This window comes from Apteryx mantelli, chromosome 21 (genome assembly GCF_036417845.1).
Source record: "Apteryx mantelli isolate bAptMan1 chromosome 21, bAptMan1.hap1, whole genome shotgun sequence".
NCBI classification, from domain to species: Eukaryota; Metazoa; Chordata; class Aves; order Apterygiformes; family Apterygidae; genus Apteryx; species Apteryx mantelli.
In genome coordinates this window covers 6,427,996-6,444,416 of record NC_089998.1, presented here as the reverse complement: position 1 = coordinate 6,444,416, position 16,421 = coordinate 6,427,996, and the positions used below count along the sequence as shown (strand labels likewise).

General features: G+C 40.3%; 1 protein-coding gene across 14 annotated transcripts in view; it reads right to left on the bottom strand.

The window, feature by feature from the left end:
* The window catches only part of FNBP1 (formin binding protein 1), a 108,782-nt gene extending 93,474 nt beyond the window's left edge, over positions 1-15,308 (bottom strand). For 13 of the 14 annotated variants that reach the window (XM_067309265.1, XM_067309267.1, XM_067309268.1 and 10 more), the window contains exon 1: positions 15,239-15,299. Coding sequence is in view for 1 of the 14 variants with exons in the window: in XM_067309270.1 (XP_067165371.1) it covers positions 15,239-15,262 (24 nt within the window). In the remaining 13 variants the exon portion in view is untranslated. Of the gene's footprint in view, positions 1-15,238 lie in introns of all 14 variants that reach the window. The other variant, XM_067309270.1, reaches the window with a different exon arrangement.
* Between the last annotated feature and the right edge of the window lie 1,113 nt (positions 15,309-16,421).

Below are 16,421 nucleotides of genomic sequence, written 5' to 3'. Positions count from 1 at the left end.
TATGCAAATTTAGCTCTTTAAGATATTTTACTCCTGTCTTAATTTTGTCCTCCAATCATGTATCTGAACACTGAAGCACCAGAAAATTCAGCTTCTCTGTGAGTTCTCATAATTTTACTTTGGATCATAACAAGGGTGGAGGGAGAGGGAAGGAAATCATCTCACATGTATTTCACAATAAAACTTACCATTAAGGGGAGTAAGTCAGGGGGTTGTTCTTTTATTATTTCATATATATAAGCTGAGGACAATTTCTATTCACATTGCCAAACTTCCAAAAGTATTGAGTACTTTTTAAATACAGTCTCTTGTCAGGAAGGACACGCAATAAAGTTGTCTTTAACTAAAGAATCAAAATAAATATTTGCTAAAATAACATTTCCTAAAAATTAACATTGAATTCAAACAGCTGATTGCAATGAGATAACCCCATAACATGAACTCCGAAGTCTCTTAAAAAAAATCTCAATTTAATCCATATTATGTCAACAGAAACATCTTTGTCTATGAAATACATTTATCTGTTTAAGCCCAACTGATAAAAACAAAGTATCAGAGGAGCCTAAAATAATTGTTTTCATCACTGCTTTTCTGCAGAACCATCATTAAAACTACTGCATGTTTTCTGAGGAGAAATACACGTGGTTTCTCGCTCACAGGGATTTCATCATCATTACAAGTATCTAATAAAACAGAAACCTCAGCAATTCCTGCTTAAGTCTCCCCAAAATGATCCAACAGCAGATTCAGGCAAGTTACTATTAGCAAGTTTCCTACCAAAGCTCTACAGCCTCAGATTCAAAGAAATTATTTCTACGTCTATGGCACTTGCAATATCCAATCAATCCTTAGGAAGCTTCCTTAGTTAAATGTGACTTTTCCTGACTGGGGCCTCAAGCCTGCAAGAGGTCATTGCACTACAATTTGTTGGCATTTTTGGAAACATAACTTTCAAATTCTAAAGTACATGGTGACTTGAGATAACCTTTTGAGTAATGCAAAAGATGCACAAAAAAGAACAATGCCTTGAGTATAAATAACCTACTGATGGAAGGCAAAACATAAGCAGGGGAGACAACAATGGAAGATGATGGGATATTAACAAACAACTGGTCCTGCTGCAGAACACCAGAAAAAGGAATCAGTTCTCCCAGAATTCAAGACTGAAGCGTAAGGCATCTACACAAAGAATTGGAGGAGAACGGTTTCATAGTAAGGACACTGAACACACAAACGCTTTGGAAGAACGTGCTTGAAATTAGGCTTAAGGTTCTGAACATTGCCCTGCCTTGCAGATACTGATGCAAACAGAGTGACACATGTTCAGAGAGAGCAGAGTCAGCATTACTAAATTAAGCACAATGATCTAAATTTCTAATTAAACTCAAAAAACACAAACAAAACAAAAGAAAAAAACACAGCCAAAGACCCACAATGCAAACAGACAAAATAAAGGGCTAAGCTTTTTGTTTAGAGACTATGCACCTCTCTCTTATCTGCCCTCAAATAATTGAGATTATTCACAGGAGTAAGGGCTAAAGAACAAGTTCCAGACCCCTTTTATAAATGTGCTTTAACTGAACCATGGTACATAATAATAATAATAATAATAATAATAGCTAAGATTCACTACAGATAAAATCCCAAAAGGTAAATATATTTTTCACGTCTTTGACTGCTTCTTTCCACCTTTATCATTCCTATTCCATTGTGCTTTTCTGTTTAGGTTGAAGAAAAATACATGGTTTGCCAATTTTAAAATCAAATGTTCCAAGACATAAACATACAAGACATAAAACGTAAATCTTCAAAACGTTCATCTCAGAAATGCTTACCTGAAAGCCATTTCAAGAAATAAGAGCATCTAACCTAGGCAAAATGAATCGAGTCACTATCACAAGCATTTAGCACCAGCCATTCAAAGCAGTCATTTGCAGATTAAACTCCTCTGCAGGACCACTGACCGATGGCAACTTCGATATTTGTAAGCTTGGTGAAAGGAAAAGCCCATAACCAAAGGGTGACAGCTACAGCAAATCCATGTGACTTGTGGCACAACAGGCTCAAAGATCTCCAAAGCTTATGGTAGACCTAGAGAATCCAACCTTGAAATACAGATGTTCTGTGATGGAAAGTCTATCAGTTCCTTGGTAATCCATTTCAACTTACTATTAAAAAAAAAGTGACTCTGCCTTCTTCCTCTTCTCCTTTCACTCTTCCTCTTATCTGTGCTTCACTTACTTCAGTTTTCATCCACTACATTTTGCTGCAACTTTGTTGGATTAAAGAGCACTCTGAACACAGAAAAAAAGTCCTTGTTTGAAGAAGAATAAACTGGAATCTCCTGTCCATCCTTTGCCTTGCATGGATTAGAGTTACTGATCTTCATACAGCAACCAGAGCATCTAGGCACAGTTCCCTGAATGTCCCATGACTCCCCAACTATTTTATAACCGAGAGACAGACCATTTGCTTGATGAACAGTTGTGTCATCCAAAAAATATGAAAGAGGATATTGACTTGAATCTACCAGATGCTTTATCTGCCAAGCAGAGAAAGAAAGCTTGCCCCCTGAACCAGACTGATACAAGGGAGAGGAAAAAGAAGAAAACAAACGCATGTTTACCTACGTATACAGAGGGCAAGGGAAAGAAAGGGAATTTCTCATAACTTGACAAGAGCATCCCCTCCCACAGCAAGGACAATGAGGTCCATTCAGTGCTCTCAAACTGCCATAGTGACAGAACCTGCCACTTAAAATAGTCTTTGGAAACCTATACATCTGGTCCAAAGGTTGACTTGAAACTGCTATTGCCGTCAGCCAAGAAAGGGAAAGTAAAGAGCCTATTTTTCCACAAACACTAAAGTTTAAACCTATCTCTCCCTAAAACAAAGTTTTGACTGAGTTCCAGCCCTATACGGCTGGAATTTCACCCACCATAAACTGGTGGGCTGTGAACCTGTAGAGCCAAGGAAGTTTATTATGTTACAATACTTTAGCAGAGGCACCTCCAAAACCAGAGGTCAATAGAAGACAAGCACGTACATATTTCTTCAAGGTGAAGCATCTGCCAATTTCCATGAGGGACATTAAGTATGTCTTCACAAACACTATTAATAAAGAGTCACCCTCAACTATTTCAACTTTCATAAAGTCCTCAGGCTTTTTGGATATATTGTTCTTTTATGGAAAGAATCCCAATATGCTGTAAGATGGAAAAATACTGCTTACCTGGTTTGTGCAGACTGAGGTGGAATGAGGCAAAGTGGTTAAGACCAAAGAGCAAGACAGAATAAATGGCACACAGTCACCCTCCCTTTTTTTTTTTTTTTTTTTTTTTTGAGTACTCCTGTATATGAATGATAGTCATAATAATCAGTAAGCATATCCAATAAGACTACTTGAATATTATAGTTAATTCTTGTATTCTGTATATTAAGTGCTCATATGCAACTCAGCCATACTGTTTCATTCCTCATTGAAAAGTTAATGAAAGGATTTCCAAAAAAGCTGCATGCAACTATGACATTTTTATCCTCAAGAGACTCATCTGTAATTGTAGACTCTAAATGCACACAAGCAGACACAACCTTAAAATTTTGCAAAATTAAGCCATAATACAATATGCGTAGGAGCCTCGACTTCCACAGTAGCAACTGTTGTAAAAAAGGTGTATTTCCTGGCTTTTCAAGAAGCTTAATTCTGCAAATTTAGTATTTGTGTCCCTATCTATTTTTGGAAATGGAACACACATACAAAGGATGGAAAACAAGTTATTAATGCAATGCCATGAATAGAACTATGTAGTTCATACATATCTTCTTTTCTTCCCTTAGAGAATCTGAGCATTAAGCACTGCAACACACAAAGAAGATGTATTAGTCCTCTTCTGTAAGGGTGATTTGTGCCTATGGCTTTTTTCTTTGTTTTGGGTTCATTTTCTGATTATTTTTAAAATTCTCCATATCTGGGAAAGCCTCTCAAAGTGCATTAGGGCTTACACACTAGTCCCAGACTGTTTAATTTAACCCTAATACCTTAAGGAAGCTTCAGGATGGATTGTTGCTATTCTGATTAAGGAATCAGTCCCACTCCCAGCTGAGAAGGTTAGATGAATGACTTGCCCCCAGAGGGAAATCCATGTTGCTCCACTGACCAGCAACTTCCAAACAGAGCACATTATAATGAACAAAGAAAAAAAAAAAGCACTTAATTCTTGTATTCTAATTTTAAAATATCATTCTGAATTTCCCCTTCTTTGATTTTTTAACTTGCTCAACTCTTCCAGAAGCATGGATTCTTCTCAAGCTTTTTACTACCCTGTCAATATTCCAGGCTTTTTTGTTCCCAGAGGTTAACCCACAAACAAACCACAAAGATACCATTACACCAAGCCAACACCAGATTTGACATTCAAGTCAATGTAAATTTCTATGCCCATATGCATAAAAAAAGTACATCACAAAAAAGTCTTTTGATCTTTGTGTGAACGGAATGCACTACTTTGTCACATTGTTCCTAACCATCAAGTATTTCAACTGAGCTGCTAATAACTAAATAAAATATTTTATATTGTAAAGCATAGCGCAGACAAGGCTTGTTAGCCAGAACAATTTGACAGACTCCTACAAATATTACATGTTGTCACTACATCTGAGCTTTCTATTTAGGACAAAGTATCTTCAAGGATCATCAACAAATACTCAGAACCACTCTCCAAAAATGCCCAAATTAGGTGCACGTGTTTCACAACAGCATACCTCTTGCAGAAAATTGTCTTCTTCCAACCAGTACAACTTTCCTATTTCAAAAATAGTTTCATACCAATTATACTGAACCTCTAGAAAAGACATTTCAACAATTTTATACATAAGAGAAGTATTAGGATAAGGCAGACAAAAATCAGAGCAAAAGCCAGAATGGGAAAAGGAAAATAGCCCAGGGTCATGCAGACGAGGCATAGTTGGTGCTCGTAATTCCTACTGTGCTGTACCAGGAATGGATGAATGCTTCTGCCCTTCCAGGATTGTTTGCTGGGCTACTACTTTGCATCTCACAAGCTTCACGCAGCCACACAGGCGCAGGAATATTATTTTGTCTTTAAATAGCTAGGTTCCAAGCTTATCCCCCCATTCCAAAAATAAGGCTGTAAATCCCTGGGGCACTGATTTAAATAGGAACCAAGTCATACATATCATGTGATATGCACTCTCATTACCTAAAGGATAGACTGGTGCATTTGCCCAGCTTATGATTTTGGTTTTCAGGTAAAGCATGCAACAGTAATCTCTTCTCTACATGTTGAATGGCAGGATCATTGTGAGTAGACTGTTCTCCAAGAGGATCTTTTGTAGCCTTCTTGACCAGCTGATGACAGCAGCTTTGAGCAAAGCAGCAGTGAAATCATCAACCAATATATGCACTACTGAAGAGTTTGCTTAGAATTTTTCACACACCAAAAACTGAAGTAAAGCTTTGCTACAGAGTTTCTCAGCTATAATGATATGTTAAGACCATATGCCAGAAAGTACTTTCTGTGAAACACAAATGTGTCTCACTTTAAACAGAGCTGTAAGGAAGTAAAGGTTGTTGACCAGCATACACAAAGCCCTTTCCTCTAACCCTTCTCTTTAGGCCTTTCCCATAACAACACACGGGCAAGAATATCTCAGACTGTTATAGTTGCAAGAGACAGGCAGGATAGGTGAAAAGACATATATGCAGTGCTGTATCACAGCTCTTGGTTCACCCACTGCCAGTTTTCCTTTCACTACAGCAAAATCTTAGTTACACATTCTTTAATGAATGCCACTCCTATAAGCCCCAAATGTGACAAATCAACAGCCCTCATGAGGGTATGAAATATTTCCCTTCCTCATTTAACTTTTGTTTGATAAAACACACACCTTCATTCACTCGCTGCTGCATGCCAATCATTTTTTTTCTTTTTATAAATAAAAGATAAATGTGTTAAAGCAGCTTTTTTGCATATGAATATTTTTCACTCTGAATTATGTTTTCTATCTAAGTGTATTTTAAATCTATTTGCTAGACAGTTCCTCAAAGCTTTGTGCATAGAATGAGTGGATGTAAAACAGCAGTGCACATGCTGCTGGATAAAGTTCTCATTTTGGGATTTGGTCCAATACTCTTCCACAGCGAGTAAAGATGCAAATTGCAACCACAGAAATCAATGTGCATACATTCAAACCAGTAAATCAACTCTACTTAAATATTACAGAGAGAGAGAGCTGCATAAAAATAGGCTACAAAGCCAAGCATGCAAAAGGACAGCTAAGTCCCTTCACTACTTGTCTCTTCTGTTTCTTATCTAATCTTCATCCTTTGCCCCACACTTCCTTCCTCTTGTGCACCCATTGCACTGCCTCCTGATCCCATCATATTCTTGACTTGGCACTCCGAATGCCCTAACCCTATTGCACATCCTGTCTGCCAGCAAGTCACAATCTCACCTAACTCTTCTGCCCTACCCAGAACCCAATCCCACTCTCCCCACATACTTCCAGCTATGCTGTCTCTTCATTACTGGTTCCCTGACTTTTGGGCCTAAACTCCCTTTCTCTTCCTGAACTCATTTCCACAATTTCCTTTGCTCAGTTAGTCCCAGTTCTCTCATCCTCCCTGAGTTCACTATCAGGACCATATCCCTTGCCAATGCCAGTTGTCTCTCCTCAAATGACCCCCCACTCCGATCATTCCTGGCACGTCGCTCCAATCTCAGGAATGGATTCTAGACAACCAGCTCCACGTCTCTGAAACTAGATTCTAGTCTGAGCTCTACTCCTCCTTCCCCACCACGTTCAGACTCCTGAATCAGCTAGTTCCCTATCTGCTCCTAGCACCTCCTCCCCAGTTTGTCACCTTTGGGTACACCTAACAGGAGAAGAACCGCTCCTAGTTTGCTCAGTTCCTACACTCTTCCCTTGTTGGCCACTGACACAGAAGCATAATTGGCCAGATGGACCTTTAGCATGACTCAGTGCAGCTGTGCTTTTGACCCCCTCTTCTTCTCCCTTGTAGTCCACTTTCTCCCAACTCTCTGACCCACACTATTCCTCCTTTACATAGCCTCAGTCCTACTTCTGTGCCAATGTGCTCTAACCAGCTTCCTCCTCCACACAGCTGGGTGCCAGTAAAGTCATCTGTGAGAGCACAAGAGTTGCCGGACTCCACCCTGGCCTCGAGCAGCCATTATATGAAAAGTCTGGCTTCACTCTTGCAAGGACTGGACTGAATCATGTTCAATTACTCTCTGGGTGACTACATAGCCTGGTCCCACACAAAAACCTCCAAGGCCAAAATGTACTTAGCACACACTGGAACCTCTGAGGATTTCAGCACTAACATCTCCACTGAGTACGTGCAAAGTGGTATTTTTCCAAAGGCTTACAAGTTTGCCTAATTTGGGCAGATTTTCTGAGGAATGGCAAAAGGCATAACCCTGTTCAAGAGCCATTGCCTGCCAAATTTCAAAACCTTGCTCCAATCAATGGGAGCGCTACAGCTTTCCAAGAAGAGACGCATAAGCATTTAGTGTGTGCAAGACACTGTTCTTGATAACAACTGAATAATCCTGACTAACTGAAACGCAAAAGACGTGAGGCATGCACAGAAAAAGGAAAACTGTAGCCTGAGCACTCCAACTTGGAAAAAATTTTAAGCTGTATAAAATAGAAAACTTCAACAGAAAGTGTTAAATGACCTTCATAAGTAGAACTACCAGCTCTGTCTAGAATACAGGCTGAGACTGAGAAAACTGTCCAAGGCACTCAATAAGCTATTTCTCAGAGTTGATGGGAGCTGAGCAACAAAATATCCAAGAGTTCAATTAATAAAAAGTATCTCTAAGACGACTATCATTCTCCTGTCATATAGATAGTACTCTTATCTGTATATCCGCAGACCCAGTGCAAAGCAAGTAAAATTTTCAAATTATAAAATAAATAATTTATATCAGAGAAACTGTACCTGTTGCTCAGAGAGGAGCAAGTGTAAACACTACAAACCACCTTTCCCATTCAGATATATTAATGCTATTAGCAGCACTCATGCCTGCACCACTATTAAGCAATGGCAGAATTTAACCTTAATACAGTATGGAAACGCTGGAAAGAACTATTTTACATTCCTATCATGTAAATTCTTATGCTTTAAAACTTTCTTTTTAGTTACAAAGCAGAAACACTTGACAAATACTAAGTAGAGATGTCCAAATGACACACATTTAATACAACCCCCTCCGTGTCATTTCAGCAACAATAGTAATAATCCACTACAGCATTTCCTCAAGATTATGGACTGTCTGGATGACCATTTTAATTATACCACTCCATATTGTAAATAATCTAGAACTCCCACCTAGATTTTTTCATTGCTGGACCCAAAGAGAAACCTTTGAAAAATACCAACAAATCATTCTTAATAAACTTAATCGAAAGAAGATATCAACTAGGTGAATAAGACTATCCAAACAACACCGAGAAAAAGCACTCATGCAAAATCCCAAAAGGTTCCAAATCGCCCCTAATGTACCTGCTTGAGAAGCAGAAAGACTAATCCTGTCATACACTACATATACATGTACAGCATATAGGCACAACATACATAGTACTATTTCTCTTTTTGCACTTTAGAGCCAAAACCATTGTTTGAAAATAACGATTGCAATATGTTGAGAGACAACAGCTCCTTTACTTTTGCCAATTTAACTACTTCACTGTAAAAAATTAACGTACAAAATAGGAAAGCAGAGTTTCTGAGGGAGGAAGGAGGAGAAATTTCATCTGAAAAGCAAAAGACTGTTTCAAGGGGGAAGTTACTTTAAAATATTTATATGAATGCTAAGAAAACTCTCAACAGAGGGTTGGATTGATAGCTGAATTAGATACAATGTATAACCAATCTGACAAACATTATTTCAAACAGGTTGAAAGTGAATTTCCAAAAATTCATTAGCAGGTTACCTTTCCAGCAATCAACCAAGACAATAATGTAAAGCAGGTTGTTAAGCTACAGAGCAGAAATGGCTGCTCTTCATGTGGAGTGTGGCTTTTGAAATTCTGCTTTAAAAGAATGTTTCACAACGTGAGTAACACTAACGACCTGCAAAGAGTCCAAAAAAACATCATCTCATGTTTGACTGCCTTCCCACATGGTTCACAAAAGTGGGGGATCTTGGGCAGCCACAATACAAACGGGAAGAGTTTGAGACTGAAAAGGGAAAAAAAGTATTCTGCAGTCTTGACTCATGCTGAAAGATCGTAAATCCCCTGTTCTTTAATGAATAGGTAGAAAATACAAGAATAGGCCAGTGACAGTATTATAGAAATCCTCTTTCTTAAAAGCAAAGCAAACTGGTAAATGAAATTGCTCAGACATTCATGCATTAAAGACACAGCAACTCCTTTAGAAACAAGAAGGGAATCTTTCTACTCAGGGTCTGGAATTACCAAGGGGGTGTATCCAGGGGACTCACACACATAACCTGGTTCTCTTACAGCCCAGCTCCCACTTCTAAGAGCAGCAGGGCAGTTTTCCACACAATAGGTCTTTTTTTTTTAATTTTAAAAATTAACTGCTTTAATGCTGTCATAGTCCTTTTCCTTAGCTTAAATTCTAAAACATACATAGATACTAGATGCTACAGCCTGAAATACCACCCTGAGCTGGGCAAATACATGAAGGTGTGCACCGCAGAATTAAGATACTGTATAATGATTCATCATTTCTATAAATAATATACTCTCACTCAGTAGTAATGTGCTTATACTGGTTGACCACTTAAAACAGTGTGTGATCCACTGCAGAATAAGAGCAAGATGTTAGTGTCAGACATTTTTGTCACCTCAAAACTGTCCAAATAACTACGCAGAGTACTTAGCTAATGAAAAGTTTATTTTGCTTTGAAGTACACATCTCTGGCATTCTGTATATGACTTTTACAAAGGGCCTTAGAATAAACAAGAAAGACAAAACTATAAATATGATGCATTTAATCCTGGCCTCCATTTTTTTCAACCTCTCACTGTATTTGTTTTTCGGGTACCTTACTCTGGGAGTATACTTTTGTGGGTGAAACTATAACCCCTTTGAAACACACAAAAATTTTAACATGTTACTAAGTAGAAAACAAGATTCTATCAAATGCAGAGGGAAAGGAGTCAGGGATGCAAAATTCTGCCTCTAAGACTTGTCTGAATGATGCCAAATAAGTTGTAACAATTTAGAGACAATTTGTAATAAAACTCACTTTTTCGAAGAGCATTTGACACCACTTAGAAGAGGATTTTCTAGATAGCAAACAGTTCATCCAATCATCTTTTCAAGATTAGGCCCACCACCTTATATAAAGAAAACCCTCTCACCACTTATAATCAGAGTTAAGCTGTGATTCAGCATACAAAATTGAATACTTCTAATCTGTGTCCTTGTCCCATCAGAAATCAGTTTCTTCTCCTTTCACTCATGGAGTGCAACAGATAACATCCTAAAACAAGAATTGCATGTATGTGCGTCTATGTGAGTGTGTGCGTCAGGGGGAGAACACGGAACAAAGATTTAATTTGATGTAATGAACTACAGTGGTGCATACAATAAAAGTAGATGTTGGCTTAAGAAAAGAATCAATACATCAAACCTAGATCCAGCTCTGCAGATCTTCTTAGAGGGAACAAGCTGACAAGAGCAGCTTTCCTTGAAGATCACTTTTGACTACAGTGCCCAGATAACAACACTATGCAATACCATCAAGGTCAAAACCACCTATGTACTCCAGACAGTTCAGAATGTGAATCATCACTATATGTAATACCCATACATTTTAAGTATTATTAAAGAACAACAGTACATTCAAGCAAATTTAGGAAATTTATGATTACAGCTGCTTAAAGGCAAATTCTGTTGATGAAATAGAGACGTAAGTACTGAAAGAGGAAACAATACCAGTTAAGATAGGAAGTGGGCCTTCAAGTTCTCAGTTGCACCAATGTTTCATTGTCTGACAATGAGCGCATAGTTAACAGAACATGGTCTACAAGAATCCCATTCGTTTTAATACTGTGAATTAAGAAATTACTAACACTGAAAATACTCTCTAAACTTTTCACGGTTTAGAAACAACTCACATTTATAAATGGAAGTGAACTTCATATAACAATATAAACATACCCACAAATTGCATTTTTCATAATAAAGCGTCTCTGAACACTCTACAAACACAAGACACAGCCTTCAAAATATCAGTCATGTGAAGAGCTAGCCAGCTGTGCCCTTTGCTTAAGGTGGCAGATTAAGTCCTTTGCAAATACAGAATACTCACCTTCTAAACTGGTTGAAAGGACAGCTGGTAGCAGGCATCCAGCCTTTTACAAAGCTCAAAGGAGATTTTGATTAAATCATGTCCCGTCCCGTCCCCCAAACTCTTGACCTCTTCTTCACATTCAGAGTTAAAAAAACAAAACAAACAAAAAATCCCACAGCATCTGCACCTCTGAAACATTTATAACAAAAAGATGAATCTCCCCACATGTAATCACTTTACTGACTGCACCTGTAATGCTGTGGGATAGTGTTCTGGAGAGCAAGAGTTTTTCCACAGAGAAAGAAGGACCACTTAACCACAAATTTATATGTGGCTCCCTCAAACTACACGAAGTACCAAAAGTCATCACCAAGAAAGCTCATTCCCTTCAATATACCAACTACACAGCCACAGCCTTTTCCATTCAAGAGACAAGGACTGAAGTGCTGAGGTTAGTTTCAGTTTAGTTTGCCATGCAGTTCCTACCACTTACTATTCAAGGGCTTGATCCCACACTAAAGGATACTGGTAGGAAGTCCGTGAAAACATACTAATGTTTTACTAGCTGAAGGACCAGTCAGAACAGTTGGATGTGTCATACTCATACCCATGTTTTTCCTCATTACCTAATGGAGGAACAGGTCAAGGAGATGCTTCTATAGCCTCTTGTCCCAAAAGAATAGTTAACTGAAGTTATGAGTGGGGTCTGTATAGTGGTATACATAATCTTTACCTACCACTTACATTAATAGAAGCATTTAGAAAACAATCAGTTTCAAGCAGCATATTATTACCAATTTCAAGAATCAAATATGAAATAAGTACCTATGATATCCTACCCGTTAGCCCCTACAGCTGACAGCTACTCTTGAACTGGGGTGAAAAACAAAGCGGGTGGGTCCTATGACTGTACTTTGTTCTTCACTCACCACCCTTCCCCTCCAGCAGGTTTCAAGTACAGTAGGCAGAGAGACTTTTGCAGGGGCTAGGCAGACTGCACAAACAGCGCAGCACACAGAGCAGCCACTGCTATCCTGTACAACCCTTACACACTTACATACAGTAACCTCGCAAACAGACGGTTACATGAGACCTTCAGGTTTTGCTCTGTAACACTGGATTGCTTGGAGGCCCCGGATGATCTCATTATCCTGAGCATTTAACCTGATACTGGATATAAGTGCAGCAACAGTATCTCTAATACATTTAGTGGTTTGGGTCCATTTACACTCACAGGGCTAATCCTCAGACGAAACTCAGAATGGAAGTTGTGATTCAAGTAAAATCTCTATAGGAACTTCAGATTTGCAAAGCAGAGGAACAGAATATGCTCACATCATAGCACACAGCTAAAGATCTGTCTTGGGAATAGCTTACGTATTGCTGAAGAGATTTTATTTCTTCTGAAGTGTTAGGCTTTCAGCAATCAGCTTTTTTTGCAGGAAGGAGCAGAAATTCTACATAGATCCATGTGCATTAACATTCTATACGCTTTAAAGAACAAGCTCGATTTTACGTTTCCTTTGTTAACTTTAAAGGGGTGAACCACAAACATGTATCCAGTCTGGTAGACCAGCACAAGCAATGCTCACCTTTCCAGTAGATTTCAAGTTTCTAAACTACAGTTGGAAACACTTGTTACTACCTCAACTTTCAATCCATCAAATGGTTGCATAAAATCACATACCTGTAACATCATAAAATAAGTATTTGTCCTTTACAATTCCTGCTTTTAAATGTCCATTCCCTGACTACTTAAATAAGTTTTAAGGTAAATATAAACTTAATTTTGTTTAAAGAGCACTATCATTAATGAACAGCAGTGGTATATATTAAATAGAGGTTGTCTGTGTGGTTTCTTTCCCTGTGAAGGGGAGAATATGGAGAGAGAAATCAGTACTTTGGCCTAGATACCCAAAGCACTGGAAACCGACAGATTTTTGAAGCTCTGCCCAATTTAAAATAATGCAACTCCTACCAATTTTGCATCTAGAATCACTCAATCTGGATGCTCAATCCTTTTCCCTGGTAACCTGCTACACTTTTCAAAGTACATTGAAGACATGAACAACGGCATTTTGGTTCTGCTGAAGACACCAAAGGCAGTATTTCACCAACAAAACCTCTGAAAAAAGAAACTGTTACAAAAGCAGTTCATAACTGTTACAGAATACAAATATATGACTGCAGAGACACCTGCATAGATTACATAGAATAGAAATGTCTATTTATAAGCACTACTCTGCCCATTTGTTCTTGTGCAAAACCATTTCAGTATTGTTTGCACACTCTTAAGAATGTAAAAATAACTTTTAAGTCCTTTTTAAGAATTCAGAACTTATTTTTCTATTAAAAAGCATTATAAGAACTCATACTCATTACTTTAATTCCATTTAGATTATTTAATCTGCCCCCTTCCAAACAACCAAGATACAGAAAAAGGAGGCAACAGCAGATTTTCCCATAAAAATTTCCATGCAGTAGAGGTGTGTAGAGGTGTTTAAACACTGATGAATCAATGTAGCATCACTGCAATATTGTAACAATCTATATCATCTCTCTTTCTCTGGAACATACAGGATTTGCTCCTTAATTTACTGTCCAGTTCTCACCAACTCTAGCTACAACATGAGTACAATGTCACATCAAATTGGGATGCCTACTTAACTCTTTGTCAGAACAGACCAGTAACACATCCATGAAAGACAGCAATTAGCACACCTAAAATAACCATTTTTATACTGAGACAGTTTAGAAGCTTAAATGTGTTTACATCTTAAATTGCACTGAATACCAGTTATAAATACCTGAATACAGGACTGAAAACCTGCAGTACCTTGCAATCCAGATGACACTCCATCACTCATTTTTGACTTCCCCATTCAAAACACTATTTCCGTTTCCCCCTTTCCCCCAAATCACAGATTTGTCCAAAGAATTTTAACACCCCTCCCTCATTTATTGGCCACGTGCACAGTTTCCAATCCGTTATTACAAGCCCTCGATAATAGGTTTTGCTCCATGCTCCACCATCATGCTGCCAAACATGGCTGCATCATGTCCTCTTTGTGATTGAGTATGTATTTCTCTTTTGCCTTTTAGGACTTTTATCTGCCTACCCCGGTTTTCTCAGATTAGCAAGAGACCATTTAAAAATTACTATTATCGTTCTACTTCTCATCCCTTTTAACAGTTAGACATTTTACAGTAATGTTTCAGTGCAAACTGAACACATTTTTACTTCCCACTTTCCAGGTTCACTTCAAAAACGACCAAGGAGCCTACACATCTAAACCCTCTTCACCTTGAAAACATATTTATTTACACACAACAGAAAACTAATAAAAATGTCCTTCCTACAAAAGAAGTGTGAAAAAAAAAAAAAAAGCCCACAGCAGCAAAAGGAAATTTTATCATATGGCTTCTCTTCCCTGCAGCTCCCTCTCCTGAAATTGGACCCCCTTGTATATAAATGCACCTCTGAGCCTCTCCTCCAGCCTCTTGCCGAAGCCACACACACACACACACACACACACACACACAGAACAGTCGTTGCTTGAAAGCCTCTCTCCGGTCTAGAATTGCAACGCTTTGTTTTTGCGCGCCTGAGTATTTATTTCGCTGAAGAAAATAAATAAACCCCGGGTGAGAACTCCCTGCAGCCGCCGCACGTTAAAACTTTCTGGGAAGGGCAGACCTCGCGGAGAGCCTCCCGCACCGCGCCGCCAGGGCAGCGGCCCCGGGCGCCGCCGCCGCCGCACCGGGCGCCTTCCCGCGGTGCCGCCGCCGCCCCGCCGCGCGGACCGTTATGACACGGGGCGGGCGCGGCGCTGCGCGGCAACGGCCGCAACGGCTCCCCCGCGGCGGCGCCCCCTCAGCGCGGCCCCCCGCGCGCGCGCGCTCGCTCGCTCGCTCACCCACAGCTCCGTGCCCCAGCTCATGGCTCCCGCGGCGCCGCCGCCGAGCGCCGGCGCTGAGGCAAGGGCGGGCGGGCGGGCGGGGGGCGCTCGGGGTCTCGCTCTTTCGCTCTCCTCTCCCCGCGGCTGGGCTTCCTTCCCCTTCGCTCCCCGCGCAGGGAGTGCCGAGCCGGGCCCCGGCGGGGCGGTGCGGAGCGCAGCGCGACGGGGCCGGGCGCTGCTCACCGCCGCTCCCGCCTCATCGCGCCGCAAAATGGCCCGAGCAGCGCCGCGCGGAGAGGCGGGGTAGGGGCGGGGGGGCGCTTGACAGCTCCCGCGCAGTGCGCAGGCGCGGCCCGAGGCTGGGGAGGGGGGGAGGGAGCGCAGTGCGCAGGCGCGGCGGGGCCGCGCACCGGGAGCGGCGGCGGCGGCGGCGGCTCCCCCCGTGCAGCCCCTCCCGCTGTCCGGCCTCCCCCTTTCTTACCGCTCTCTCACAGCTGCTCCCCACTGCGATTGTTCCTTTTATTATTATTTTTCTTCCTTTTTTTTTAAACAAATGTTCATGTTTTCACCATTTAGAGGGAGGCAACTGCCCGGGGGCGGGGGGGGAACAAAACACCCCACCCTTAAAACTGACTGCAGGAATCTAGTTGGTCCTTCAAACTAGAAAATAACCCAAATCCAGCGATGTTAAATCCACCGTCTGTCACCAATGCAGTCAACAAGCACGCAGAAAAATAATCAAATTATCTGTCTTTACATCGGTGTGGGATATTGTAGCAATTGTGTGGGCCTTGCAGAAAAGGGTTCATTTCCTTGCCAGAGACGTGAGATTTACTTTGTGCTCGTCTTCCTCTGTAACACCATTTATTTGAGCTGGGTCACTTAATCTAATTTTATGTTCCTGCTTTTCAGCTACAATAAATGTAAAAAGGGCTTTAGATTGCTATCTTATATTTATTGCTGCATCTGTTCATGAAAGATTCACAGTAGGAAAAAAAACCCATGTATTCACCTGAGGAACAAAACTATCTGCTTATGGAGGGCTGGGATCCCCGTGATGATGTCAGAAGACAGCCCTTGCTGTAGCAGCTGGTCAATTCTTAGATTTAAACTTTAGATTAATGCAGTTCTCCTTTCACTCTCTTAACGCTTGGATATAAACCCACATGAGAAAGAACGAGAAGAGACTGACTTAGGAAGC